Source organism: Rhinopithecus roxellana, unplaced genomic scaffold, assembly GCF_007565055.1.
Source record: "Rhinopithecus roxellana isolate Shanxi Qingling unplaced genomic scaffold, ASM756505v1 contig2858, whole genome shotgun sequence".
Classification (NCBI taxonomy): Eukaryota; Metazoa; Chordata; class Mammalia; order Primates; family Cercopithecidae; genus Rhinopithecus; species Rhinopithecus roxellana.
In genome coordinates this window covers 212,075-227,162 of record NW_022142251.1, presented here as the reverse complement: position 1 = coordinate 227,162, position 15,088 = coordinate 212,075, and the positions used below count along the sequence as shown (strand labels likewise).

General features: G+C 46.6%; 1 protein-coding gene across 4 annotated transcripts in view; it reads right to left on the bottom strand.

Annotated features, from left to right (window-relative positions):
- The window catches only part of PRKX (protein kinase X-linked), a 118,249-nt gene that overhangs the window by 51,715 nt on the left and 51,446 nt on the right, over positions 1-15,088 (bottom strand). For all 4 annotated transcript variants that reach the window (XR_004055926.1, XR_004055927.1, XR_004055928.1 and 1 more), the window contains exon 3: positions 5,465-5,728. Coding sequence is in view for 1 of the 4 variants with exons in the window: in XM_030926411.1 (XP_030782271.1) it covers positions 5,465-5,728 (264 nt within the window). In the remaining 3 variants the exon portion in view is untranslated. The remainder of the gene's footprint in view (positions 1-5,464; positions 5,729-15,088) is intronic.

Genomic DNA, 15,088 nt, shown 5'->3' with positions numbered 1-15,088 from the left:
ACCTAGGAAAGTCAGAAATCAAGTCACCAAGAGCAGTGGTTTAAAATAAGTAGGATAGTCATTCAGTTAACAGGGTTGCTAGGGGAGGGGAGGAGAGGGGAGAGGAGGGAGGAAGGAGGAGGGGGGAGGGGAGGGAGGGGAAGGGGGGACGGAAGGGGAAGGAATGGGAGGGGAAGGGAGAGGAGGGGAGGGGAGGGAAGGGAAGGGGAGGGGAAGGAAGGGGAGGGGAGGGGAGAGGAGGGGAAGGGAGGGAAGGGGAAGGAATGGGAGGGGAGGGGAGGGAGGGGAGGGGAGGGAAGTGGAGGGGAAGGGAAGAGAGGGGAGGGAAGTGGAGGGGAAGGGATGGCAGGGAAGGTGAGGGGAGGGGAGAAGAGGAGGGGAAGGGAAGGAATTGGAGGGAATGGGAGGGGAGGGAGAATAAGGGAGGAAGGAAGGGAGGGAGGGAGGGAGGGAAAAAGGAAGGGAGGGAGGGAGAGGCTGAGTACCGTAGCTCCCGCCTGTAATCCCAAAACTTTGGGAGGCCAAGGTTGGAGGATTGCTTCAGTTTAGGAGTTTAAGACCGGCCCTGGCAACACAGCGAAACCCTGTCTCTACAAAAAATCAAAAAATTAGCCAGGCATGGTGATGCAAGCCTGTAGTCTTAGCTACTTGGGAGGCTGAGAGACAGGAGGAATGCTTGAGCCTGGGAGTTCGAGGCTGTGGTGAGCCATGGTGGCATCACTGCACTCCAGCCTGGGTGACAGAGTGAGACCTTGTCTCAAAAAAGAAACAAAAAACAAAGAAAGAAATTCGTGTCGTGACTAGAATACATTATAACATGCTTAAGTATGTTTTTACTCCATGCTATAAGAGAAAAATGAGAAACATATTTCTTTCTGGGATATGTTCAAAAATGTTATTCAAGACCGGGCATGGTGGCTCACACCTGTAATCCCAATGCTTTGGAAGGTTGAGGCGGGTGGATACGTAAGGCCAGCTGACCAAGACCAGCCTGGGCAACATGGTGAAACCAGGTCTCTACTAAAAATACAAAAATTAGCCAGGCATGGTGGTATAAGCCTGTAATCCCAGCTACCTGGGAGGCTGAAACAGGAGGATCGCTTGAGCCTAGGAGGTCAAGGGTTGCATGAGCCAAGATCCCACCACTGCACTCCAGCCTGGGTGACAGAGTAAGACCTTGTCTTTAAAAAAAAAAAAAAGGTTATTCAAGATGAGGCCTCCCTGTTTAGTTCCATCTATTCTGTAGTGGTCTACGATACAGTGGTGAATTTAAGTTCTATTCAAAAGGCACACGTACTGTTTGAATCCTGAATCAGAGGCAGGGCCATGTATCTGCCCCCATGCACACAACTTCCCTGGGGCCGGGCCAGAAGAGAGATGCTTCCTTACAAAGAGGGTCAAAAAAAGCAAGGAGAAAAAACTACCCACAAAAAAAAAGTTTCCAGAATCTACACTACCCATACAGAGGAAGATGCAGTTCTTTGCAAAAGCAATCTATCAAGATGGTAATGAGGCATTTTCTAAGATTTTCACATGTTCATTAAGTACAATAATCGCTGCATGTTATATACTAAACCATCTTCGTCCATTTAAATAGACATCATGAATTAACTGGACAGTAACATGGTTTGTCAAACTTATAAACAAGTGAATATATGAAATATTTTATCTCTGGTTTGTTTGAATTAGACTTGCAAATGACTTTAAACGAATTTACTCATATACCGTGTGCTGCCAAGAGAGGGCAGCACAGATGCTATAAATTAGTGTTTTAAAACATCCTGTCTTTCCTATTCCAGGTAAAATGCACCTAATTTCCACGTGTCTTACTTTTGGAAATGTAATACAAGAAATACCACAGGGGAAAATCAGATTGAATTTAAAGGCATCCTAAAATCTTCCTAGGCGAGCCCTTTCCTAAAAGCCGCCAGAGGAGAGAGTCATTTAGTGTAAAACTGCCCCACATCAAGTTTCTCAAAAACGCAGATGGTTTTACAATGTTAAGAGTATAATTAGTGTAATTATCACCTTACCCAACCCCACCACATCAAAGAATGTGGAAATATAAGATGTATTTTCTAGGCTTGCCTGACCAAGACAGAAGCCGACAGCCATGTGCAATCCTGGGTATTTGAAATGTAGCTTGTCTACTGAGGAACTGATGTCATTATCTAATTCTACCTTAATTAATTTAATCTAATTGAAAAACCGACACTCAGTGGAGTTACCAACAATCTTTCTGAGGATTTTTCAGCAGTTTGGGCATGTGAATTTACTTTTTATGACTGTTGATTTTATGAATGTAAATTAAACATCCATTGGGAACTAAGCTATGAGGCCGCCGAGGCATAAGAACCTCAAGCCTGTAATCCCAGCACTTTGGGAGGCCGAGATGGGCGGATCACGAGGTCAGGAGATCGAGACCATCCTGGCTAACACAGTGAAACTCCGTCTCTACTAAAAATACAAAAAAAAAAAACTAGCCGGGCGAGGTGGCAGGCGCCTGTAGTCCCAGCTACTCGGGAGGCTGAGGCGGGAGAATGGCGCAAACCCGGGAGGCGGAGTTTGCAGTGAGCTGAGATCCGGCCACTGCACTCCAGTCCGGGCGACAGAGCGAGACTCCGCCTCAAAAAAAAAAAAAAAAAAAAAAAAAAAAAAAAAAAAAAAGAACCATACAATGGACTTCAAGGACTTGGGGAAAGGGTGGGAGGTGGGTGAGAGATAAAAGACTATATCCTGGGGCCGGGTGTGGTGGCTCACGCCTGTAATCCCAACACTTTGGGAGGCCAAGGCAGGCGGATCGCGAGGTCAGGAGATCGAGACCATCCTGGCTAACACGGTGAAACCCCGTCTCTACTAAAAATACAAAAAATTAGCCGGGCATCATGGCGGGCGCCTGTAGTCCCAGCTACTCGGGAGGCTGAGGCAGGAGAATGGCAGGAACCCGTGAGGCAGAGGTTGCAGTGAGCCACGATCATGCCATTGCACTCCAGCCTGGACGACAGAGCCAGATTCCATCTCAAAAAACAAACAAACAGGCCGGGCACGGTGGCTCACGCCTATAATCCCAGCACTTTGGGAGGCCAAGGCAGGCGGATCACAAGGTCAGGAAATCGAGGCCATCCTGGCTAACACGGTGAAACCCCATCTCTACTAAAAAGACAAAAAATTAGCCGGGCGTTGTGGCGGGCGCCTGTAGTCCCAGCTACTCGGGAGGTTGAGGCAGGAGAATGGCGTGAACCCGGGAGGCGGAGCTTGCAGTGAGCAGAGATCGCGCCACTGCACTCCAGCCTGGGCGACAGAGCGGGAATCCGTCTCAAAAACAAACAAACAAACAAAAAAGGATAACTGTTTTCTCCTCAATGGAGTATGTGTGTGTGGAAACATATCTATATATAATTGTTCCAGGCTGAAATGTATCCCTTAAATCTTATATGCTGCAGTCCTAATCCCCAGAACTTCAGAATGTGACTATATGGGAAAGAGTGCCTTTAAAGAGGTCATTAAGGTAAAATGAGGTCACTAGGGTGGGTCCTGATCCGACAGGACTGGTGTCCTCATAGGAAGAGGAGACAAGGATACAGACATGCACAGAGGGACGACCCTGTGAGGACACAGCGAGAAGATGACATCTCCAAGCCAAGGAGAGAGGCCTCAGGAGGAACCAGCCCTGCCCACATCTGGATCTCAGACCTCAGCCTCCATGACAGTGAGAGGAAAAGGTCTATTCTTTAATGCCCAGTGTGTGGTCTTTTGTCATGACAGACTGGTTAAATGAATGCAATCATGGAAAAAAAATACATATACATGTATTATCAACTGAATGTGTGTGCTCCCCCCAAAATTCCTATGTTGAAATCATCATCACCAAAGTGATAGTGTTAGGAGGTGGAGCCTTTGGGAGGTGATGAGGTCATGAAGGTGGAGTCTCATGAATGGGATGAGTGCCCTTACAAAAGGGGCCCCAGAGAGCCCCCTCGCCCCTTCCGCCATGTGAGGACACAGCAAGAAGGCGCTGTCTATGAACCAGGAAGCGGGTTCCTTCCAGGTACAGAATCTGTCGCATCTTGATCTCGGACTTCCAGCCTCCAGAGCTGTGAGCCATGAATGTCTGCTGTTGAGGCTGCCCAGTCTATGAGCGTATGTTAGTGCAGCCCACACTGGCTGAGACAACATGTGATGGTTCGTTTCATGTGCTGATGGGCTGTGGGGTCCCCAGATGTTTGTTCAAACGTTGTTTCGGGGTGTGTCTGTGAGTGCGTTTCCAGAAAAGAAACACATATAATATCATACATATGATATAGGTATACTATATAATATATAATATAGTATAATACATAGTATAGTAATATATAGTATATATAATACATAGTATGTGTAATATATAGTATGTACAATATGTACTATATAGAGTATAGTAATATGTATGATATAGTATGATACAGGAATGTTATATTATATATTATATATAATATATAGTATACCTATATACTATCATAGTCATAGTATACTATATACTATATAGTATAATATATGATACTATCATAGTCATAGTACACTATATAATATATAGTATAATATATACTATACATATATACTATATCATATGTACATAAAACATACTGTATGTTATATAAAATAATATAGTATTAGATATAGTTCTATTTAATATACATATACAGTGGAAATATACATACACATAATAGAAATATAGATACCAGAAAAAAGTAAGTGCGTGTATGTGTGAGCAGGTATGTGTGGAATATGCAATTTGGATTTTTTTGGGTTTTTTTGAGACAGGATCTTGCTCTTTCACCCAGGCTGGAGTGCAGTTGTGTGATCACAGTTCACTGCAGCCTCAACTTCCGGGGCTCAAATGATCTTCCAACATCAGTCTCCCAAGTAGCTGGGACTACAGGGATCCACCACCATAATCAACTTTATATATATATATATATATATATATATATATATTTCTGTACAGACGGGGTCTCACTATGTTGTCCAGACTGGTCTCAAACTCCTGGGCTCAAATGATTCTCCCACCTCAGCGTCACAAAGTGCTGGGATTACAGGTGTGAGCCACGGCACCTGGCATTTAATTTTAAGAGATATTGTATCCTATTTGGTGCAGATCTATTTTATAGTCAGCGCAATTCAAACTTGGATATGACTTATTTCCTCATCATTTCGGGTCAACAGTGGAAATGTGGTGTTCCGATTTCCTCCACGGTGCGGTTGAGGGAGAGTGACTTCCTGCCCACCGGCTCTTGGCCAGCAATCGCAGCCCACCTAAAATGAGCTGCAGCTCAACCTGGCTCTCTCATCCCTGGCTGCAAGTGTCTCCCACACATGAGAGTTAAACTCTGGTTCCCAGTCTTCCCCTGCCTGACCTGCCACAACTACCACAATCTTTGTCATTGCCAAGCAGCATAGATCCCGTCTGAGTTCACGTTCCTCTTACCTGTCTACCAGCTTCTTGGCGAACCCAAAGTCCGTGAGCTTGATGTGGCCATCCCTATCCAGCAGGATGTTCTCTGGCTTCAAGTCTCTGTAGACGATCTCCTTGGAGTGCAGGTACTCGATGGCACAGATGATCTCCGCAGAGTAGAAGAGCCCCGTGGTGCTGGAGAAGCGCCCCCGGTTTCGCAGGTAGCTGAAGAGCTCCCCACCCGGCACGTACTCCATGAGCATGTAGAGGAAGCGCTCGTCATGCCACGTCCAGAACCTGCGGGGACAGCACACGCTCAGGGCCCTGCCAGGGCAAGGTAGGGGGTACGTCGTCAGCTAGGTGTCAGCACATGCTTAGGGCCCCGCCAGGGCAGGGCGGGGATACGATGTCAGCTAGGTGTTGGGGTACAGATGCAGCTAGATGTTGGGGCCTAGACGCAGCTAGATGCCAAAATGTATGTACAGACAGATGGCAATAGCCGGGGACAGATGTCGGGACATGGAGCACACAGATATCAGCACATGGGTAAAGACGGATGCTAACATATGGGTACAGATAGGTGTTCAAATGCACATACACACAGACGTTACGATGTGCTTCGAGACAGATGTTAGGATATGGTGTACATCGGGGCTGATATTTGGGTGCAAACAGTGTTACCATATGGTATTAAATATGGATATAGATATATGTTAGCATATAGGTGTAGAAATATAATAATATGTAGTTATAGATAGATGTTAGGATATGGATGTACATAGATATTACAACATGGATATAGAGAAATCTTGGAATACAGGTGTAGACAGATGTTAATATGTAGGTACAGATGTTAGGATATGGGTGTAGGCAGACGTTAGAATATGAATAGAGATCAATGTTACAGTATAGGTGAAGACAGATGGTATCTATACGTATAGATGTTACGGTATGGGTGTAGATGGATGTTAGGATACGGGTGTAGACAGAGGTTCATATATGGACATAGATGTTGGAAGATGGGTGTAGAGAGATGTTAACATATAGGAAGAGACAGATGTTATAATATGGGTGTAGGTGGATGCTAGGATATGGGTGTAGACAGATGTTAATATACACATAAAGACCGATGTTAGACTGTGAACGTCGATAGATATTAACAGAGATATAGAGAGAGATTAGGATATGGGTGGAGGTGGATGTAGATGGTGTTGCTTTGTGGGTGTAGACAGATTAGGATATGGGTGGAGGTAGATGTTAATATGTAGGTGTAGATAGATGCTAATATATGTGATAGATGCTAAGGTGTGCGTACAGACAGATGTTAGGATCTGCGTGTGTGTAGATGTGACTCTGGGTATAGACAGGTGCTAAGGTCTGCATATAGAAAGGTGTGATCCATCAGTACAGGTAGATGCTAAGACGTGTGTAGATGTTAAGAGGTGTATAATCAGATATTGGGAGAAGCATATAGATGGATATTAAAGGACAAGTTCCATAGATGTTACATAGATGTTGTCTTACTCCATTCTGGCTGCTATCACAAAAATACCATATACTGGCCGGGCGCGGTGGCTCAAGCCTGTAATCCCAGCACTTTGGGAGGCCGAGACGGGCGGATCACGAGGTCAGGAGATCGAGACCATCCTGGCTAACACGGTGAAACCCCGTCTCTACTAAAAATACAAAAACTAGCCGGGCGAAGTGGCGGGCGCCTGTAGTCCCAGCTACTTGGGAGGCTGAGGCAGGAGAATGGCGTAAACTCGGGAGGCGGAGCTTGCAGTGAGCTGAGATCTGGCCACTGCACTCCAGTCCGGGCGACAGAGCGAGACTCCGCCTCAAAAAAAAAAAAAAAAAAAAAAAAAAAAAAAAAAAAAAAAAAATACCATATACTAAGGGACCTTACAAATAAGAACAATGCATTCCCCTCAGTTCTGAAGGCTGGACGTCCGAGGTCAGGGCGCCTGCTGATGAACTGCGTGGCAAGGGCTCATTCCTGAGGGAAGGGCCCTTCTTGCTGTGACCTCCCATGGACCCAGAGGAAAAAGGGGAAACAGGCTCCCTCGGGCCCCTTCACCGAGGGCACTGGACCCATTCAGTGGCTTCACCCTCACGATCTAATTGCTTCCCCCAGCGCTCCACCTTTTAATTCCATAGCTCTGAGGGTTACTGTCTCAATATATGAATTTGGAAGGGATGCATTCAGACAACAGCAGATGTTAAGATATGTGTATCCTGGGACATGGGTAAAGTTCTCACTGTCTTGGGATGAATGAAGAGTAAATATCACGGTCTCATAATAAACCAGCCAACAGTGTGCTATGGGCTGAACTGTATCCTCCCAATATCCACATGTTGAAGTCCAAATTCTCAGGACCTCAGAATGTGACTGTATTTGGAGACAGGGCATGTAAACAGGTGATTACGGTAAAATGTGGTCACTAGAATGGGCCCAATTTCAACAGGACTGGAGTCCAAAGAAGAGGAGATGAGGACACAGACACGCACAGAGTGACAACCACGTGAGGACACAGAGAGAAGATGGCGTCTAGAAGCGCATGAGAGAGGGCTCAGGAGGCACCGGCCCTGTTAACACGTTCTTCTCAAAATTCTAGCCTCAAGAATTATAAAACAACAAATCAGTGTTTAATCTACCCCGTCTATGCTACTTTGTTATGGCAGCGCTAACTAACTACAACACACACATCTTCAGAGATCACACCTGATTCAGTAACCTGGAACTATCATTAAGCCTGAGAATTAACAACAAACTAGCAGACTGCATCCCAAACCTGCTGGGAAAAAGTAGCCCTTTTAAAAAGCCCCAAATGAAGTATTTCGAAGCACTTGCTTGTGGGAGCTTGCCTGAGGTTCTTCTCCTTACAAAGGGGTTGATTAACGGAAGAAAATGCGGCAATGAGAGACTGAGGAAGGTGGCGGTAGGGATGAAAGAAGGAACAGATATACTGAGGTGCATCTGTGCATTCAACATCTCAGCACAAACATAAATACAGTTTGGAGAGACATGCACTGATAATGAAAGAACGCTTTCACCTAAAGATGGGGGGGATGGGGAATGAAGCAAGATTTGGAACTAAGGGCTTTGGGATTTTTGTTTGTTTGTTTTTGAGACAGAGTTTTGCTCTTGCTGCCCAGGCTGGAGTGCAATGGCGCAATCTCCGCTCACTGAAACCTCCGCCTCCTGTGTGCAAGCAATTCTCCTGCCTCAGCCTCCCAAGTAGTTGGGATTACAGGCGCCTGCCACCACGCCCAGCTAATTTTTGTATTTTTAGTAGAGACGGGGTTTCACCACGTTGGCCAGGCTGGTCTCGAACTCCTGACCTCAGGTGATCCACCCACCTCGGCTTCCAAAAGTGCTGGGATTATAGGTGTGAGCCACCCTGCCCGGTCTTGTTTGTTTTTGTCTGCCCGGCTGGAGTGCAGTGGTGCAGTCATGGCTCATGCAGCCTCAACTTCCCAGGCTCAAGCAATCCTCCCACCTCAACCTCCCAAGCAGCTAGGACTACAGGTGCATGCCACCACGCCTGGCTAATTTTTATTACTATTATTTGCAGAGACGGGGTCTCACGGTGTTGCCCAGGCTCGTCTTGAACTCCAGGGCTCAAGCAATCCTCCTGCCTCGTCCTCCCAAAGTGCTGGGATTACAAACGTGAGCCACTGTACCTGACCTGGGTTTTGTTTTTGGAGAGGACTCAGGAGACACCAGCATGCCCGTGTTTCCATGAGCACATGAGCCTTCACCAGTAGAAGGCACCCAGTAGAATCAGGAGCACAAAGGTCCTCAACCATAACCAGGACCGTGCCAGTTATGTCTCATCTGATCATGATGCTACCACAGATGCTCCCCTGCAAGCTCATTCTAATGAGCTGCACCCGCTGGTGTACAAAGAAAACAAAATGATGCTCAGGAAACCTTCCCTGAGGACAGGGAAGGATGCTCAGGGTCGACCAGATGGTCTTGTCTGCTAGTACGGGCGATTCCACCAAAACAATGTAGAATGAAGGCAAGGACATGTGAGACAGCTTGCAATGACACAGAGATTAATGCTAAGAAAAGTCATAGGCTGGGCACAGAGGCTCAATGCCTGTCATCCCAGCACTTTGGGAAGCCGAGGCAGGAGGATCACTTGAGGCCAGGTGTTCGAAAGCAGCATGAGCAACACAGCAAGATCCCTACAATAAAAGAATCAGTCAGGCATGGTGGCATCCAAGCAATTCAGGAGGCTGAGGTGGGAGGATCCCTTGAGCCCAGGAATTAGAGGCTGCAGTGAGCTATGATCACACCACTGCACTCCAACCTGGGTGACAGAGCGAGACCCCATTTCTAAAAGGAAAAAAAAATAGACAACATGCTACTGTGAGTTTTAAACGAACATTTATTTGACTAATCACAATGTTTTTATGTATTAGCAAAAATATAGGCCTCTTATAAAAAAGGCTCTTACCTAATGTACTTTTAAATTTGCAGATTCTGCAACGATGCTGGAGTTGGGGGACTAATGACGTTGGAGTGTGGAGGACCCACAAATACAGGTTGTAGGAATGACTTCCTCTCTCCATCTTGCTGCTGGATTCCTGCCCCTTAGCAGCTGGGTAGCTGAAGGGAGCTCAGGAAGCCAGGATTTGAAATTTCTTTTTTCTTTTTCCTCAGTTACTGAAGGCTGTGCACCTGTGGCCCACCTCTCCATTCACTTCCTACAGCTCAGCAAGTTCAAAATGGTCTTGAGGCATAAAGGGAAGCAGGGAGAGTACATGAGGAGGGAGAAGTATTGTGATGGAGCGGTTTTTTGTTGTTGTTGTTGTTGTTTTTGAGACAGAGTCTTGCTCTGTCGCCCAGGGTTGGAGTGCAATAGCACAATCTTGGCTCACTGCAACCTCCGTCTCCGGGTTCAAGAGATTCTCCTGCCTCAGCCTCCCGAGTAGCTGGGATTACAGGCGCATGCCATCGTGACTGGCTAATTTTGGTATGTAGTGGCTATTTTCTAGAGCAATCTGTTGGAGTTGTAAAAGACCTGCCACATACCCACATTCTTTCCATCTTATCGCTGACATCTCGAGTCATTTTCTCCTAGCTAAATGCCCTATTTTTCTGCTTTGCACCACTGTTGGGCAAGAGTGTTCCTCTCAGTAATATTTCATGATTAAGTGCACGGTATCTCAAATGCATGACAGTCAAACTGTACTTTTGTGGGTGAGCTTAGAAGACAACCACGATTTCACTGTTCTGGTGGGGAAATATTTTCCAAGGTCCAAATACTATGGTACTAGTGAACTTTTATAATAAACTTGGGTGTCAGCTGGTGACTTTCTAAATTTCTTCAGGGCACAAGGTGGAAGGAAAATGTAGCTACAACTGACCAGCCAAGGTGTGATACTGAAGATCTGGGGGTAACACTGAGCTCTTGAAAATACCATAAATGGTCAAAGCAATAGCAAGACCACTGTCTACAACTGTTAATTTGGTTGAAGAGAATATATATGGCTCTATTTCCCTATGGCTCAAGTATGCAAGAAAAAGATGGATGCATGCCTACACACACACACACACACACACACACACACAAAACACTCTCTCTCTCCCTCTCTCTCCCGTCAATTAGCTTGCAACACATTCTTTGGATATATCCTGTATCCTCCCCCATCCAACCCACTCTGGGATAATAATCTGCACAGATCCTCTTAAGAACAATGCATCACCTTGTCACAATGCAGCAGCAGGTCACCCTTTAGGAGCATCAGAGATAATTAACCATAGTGAGAGATGAGAAGGATTTGGGTAGATTAGAAGCGAGGAATGAAAGAACTTGCAGGATTAAGCAGGCATGTAGAATACGCAAGCCCTGACAATACAAAGATCTCAGGTTTGGTCACCTGGCTTGCAGGGGAAGTTGCAATTTCAACCATGGGTAGGATGATCTGTAGAGGAAGAGAGTTAGGGCTTTGTATCAAATGAGAAGAGGAGGGAAGGGAAGAAGAGAGGAAGGGAGGGAAGAAGAGGTGGGGAGAGGAGGAGGGAAAGCAGGGGAGAAAAAGTTACTGCATGAGTGGGGAAAACTACTGAGATGTGTAAGGTTGTATGAAAATATATTTGTTCCACAAGTGTCTCGGTAAAATCAACATCAACAAACTACAAGATTTAACAAAGTCATCTAATCAGTATATATGCAGCGGACACACCATTTTTACCTATACACTAATGCGGGACCACCCTTCAGCAGCCTTAAGAAGTAACAGTTTATAAAGAGAGGTAGCAAGTAAGAACACATTCCTATAAGAAAAAAAACATCCAGAAAACTGGGGTTCCCTGGCCCTTCCCCAAATCAGTAAGATTAAGTAAATATTATAAGAAAAAAAAAAGTTCTCTGAGACATCCTTCCTTCAAATCTTCCTTCAAATCAGTAAGACTTTGCAGACAAGTGTGGTGGCTGACACCTGGAGTCCCAGCACTTTGGGAGGCTGAGGCAGGAGGATCACTTGAGACCAAGAGTTTGAGACTAGCCTGGGCAACATAGGGAGACTCTGTCTCTGGAAAAAAATAAAAAGATAAGGCAGGTGTGGTTTGTGCACACCTGTAGTCCCAGGTACTTAAGAGGCTGAGGTGGGAGGACAGCCTGAGCCCAGGAGTTGAAGGCTGCAGTGAGCTATGACTGAACCTCTGCACTCCAGCCTCAGTGACAGAGCAAGTACCCTATCTGGAAAAAAAAAAAAAAAAAAAAAAAAAAGACTTTGCTTACATGGACAGAATTTGTACAGAGCTGGGTAGCACTAAAGATAAGGGACAAAAATGTTGAAAGAGATACTGCCTTTACTATCTCCAAAAAACATTTACAAAACTTAAGTCATCATGTGCAGGGACTGTGGAATGGGACAGAGTTTAGTGACCACAGGTGATTTCAAATCTGAGTTTAGAAAATTAGAAACCGATGCATCAGTTCAGTGATTCCAGTTAACTGTGGGACTCTGCCCCTGACATCAAGTCTATAAAAGTTCAAAAGCAATAGAAGATAAGAGGGTTCATCACAACGGATACGAGAAGCATGTTCAAAATCTAACTCTTACTGTATGTACTAGCCTCAGGAATCAACGAATTCGTCAATACATTAATCAGCAACTCAACAGCCACATTCTTTACTAGTTTCCAGATGTTTTGGACAAGGGCCCCTTATGTGCCAAGCAATGTCCTCAGTACATAATGTCCTCAGGAAGGGCAGATCTTGTGACTGTCATGAGCTTTGCAGGCTTGATGGGGAACAGACATTACATAGTAAATTTGGAAGGATGGCTGGAGGGGGTCTTGCAAGACCAGGTAGAAGGTGGGGACAGGGAGGCAGGGGGCATCTCTGTCCCCACAGCTGAAGGCCAAAGGAAGACTGGGGAGCGACATAAAAGAAAGCTGGAGGCCAGGTGCAGTGGCTCACATCTGTAATTCCGGCACTTTGGGGGGCCAACGTGGCAGATCACTTGAGCCCAGGAGCTCAAGACCAGCCTAGGCAACAAAGCAAGATCACGTCTCTACAAAAAAATTAAAAATTAGGGCCAGGTGTGGTGGCTCATGCCTGTAATCCCAGCACTTTGGGAGGCCAAGGTAGGTGGATCACGAGGTCAGGAGATCGAGACCATCCTGGCTAACACGGTGAAACTCTGTCTCTAGTAAAAATACAAAGTATTAGCCGGGTGTGGTGGCGGGCGCCTGTAGTCCCAGCTACTTGGGAGGCTGAGGCAGGAGAATGGCGTGAACCTGGGAGGCAGAGCTTGCAGTGAGCCGAGATCACACCACTACACTCCAGCCTGGGGGACAGAGCAAAACTCTGCCTCAAAAAAAAAAAAATTAAAAGTTAGGTGGTCATGGTGATGTGCACCTATACTCCTATCTACTTGAGAGACAGAGGTAGCAGAATCACTTGTGCCCAGGAGTTCGAGATCAGCCTGGGCAACATAGCAAGACCTCCAAAATTTAAAAATTAGCCAGGCTTGGTGGTGCAGGCCTATAGTCCCAGCTACCTGGGAGGCTGAGGTGGGAGGATAACTTGGGCCCAGGAGAATGAGGCTGCAGTGAACTATGATGGCACCACTGCACTCCATCCTGGGCAACACAGAAAGCCCTGTCTTTAAAAAAAAAAAAAAAAATGCTAGAGATAGGGTCTCATTAAGATGCCCAGGTTGGTCTCAAACTCCTGGCCTCAAGCAATCCTCTCACCTCAGCCTCTGACAGTGGTGAGATTACAGGCTTGAGCCACTGCGCCCTGCCTATTTTCATGTCAGAAAGGTCTGGGCTGATACGGGAGGAAGGAGTGAGTCCAGCGGAGATCGGAGATCAATGGAGAGCAGGGGAGGGCATCTAGATACGCTATGGTGGCTTCTGTGAAGACGGCATTGACGTGGATGGGCTCTGGAGATGGGTTTTAGAATCGGAAAGGGGCAAGGCGTGGTGGTGTGCACCTGTAATCCTAGCTACTCAGGAGGCTGAGGCAGCAGAATCGTTTGAAACTACGAGTTTGAGACCAGCCTGAGCAACACAGTGAGATCCTGTCCCTACAAAAAAAAAAATTTAATTAGCTGGACATAGTGGTACGCACGTGTGGTCCCAGCTACTTGGGAGGCTGAGGTGGGAGGATCTCTTGAGCCCAGAAGGTCAAGGATGCAGTGAGCCATGACTGCACCACTGCACTCCAGCCTGGATGAGAGAGCAAGACCACATCTCTTTAAAAAAAAAAAAAAAATTAAAAGGGCAGGACTCAGGATTACAGTGAATGCAGTCAAAGAAAAGGCAGAAAAAATGGCTCCTAGGGGAGCCCCAAGAGCTGGAAGGGCCGCTTACAAAATGGGGAAGTGCAAATGAGGAACTGACTAGGGCTGAGGGGCAAGGAGGAAGAGCAGGAACTCATTTTTGGTGAGAGGCATCTGAGCAGAAGGCTCAGAGAGTGGTGAAGTGGGCACACACGTGTAGCTTGGCAGGCTGAAGGCATGGGTTGGCAGCAGCGCTTGGGAATCTGGAGACCAGCAAGACAGTGAACGCAAATACAGAGCAAGAGGAATGAGAGGGCAGAGGGGCTCCTGTTTCCCACTGCGGGGTCCAAGGAAACGTCACCAGGAAGTGCATGTCCACAGGCACACAGCCTTGCTCCTAGGGTCACATCCACCCTCCCATCCTCTGCAACTCTGCCTTGCACAGCTGAGCTCCTCTCGAGGAGAAAGTGAGGTCACCTCCCCTGCTGCATGCACTGGAAGACCTCCTCCGCACCAGCAGCACATCCACGGCCCCTTTCCTCCACTTCCACACCATCTGTTGTTTTCTTACTGTTCTGTTTTTTTCCTGGCTAGGGTCTCACTCTGTTGCTGCACAGGATGGAGTGCAGCAGTGCAATCATAGGTCACTGCAGCCTTCAACTCCTGAGCTCCAGCAATTCTCCCACCTCAGCCTCCTGAAGACCTGTGACTACAGGCATGTAACACCATCCCCCGCTATTTCTTTGAGCTTTTTGTAGAGACAGTGTCTCACTACATTGCCCAGGCTGGTCTAAAACTCCTGGGCTCAAGCGATCCTCCTGCCTGGGTCTCTCAAAGTGCTGGGATTATAGGCGTGGGCCACCATGCCTGGATTTTTTTGAGTTTTTATAACCGCCATTCCAATAGATG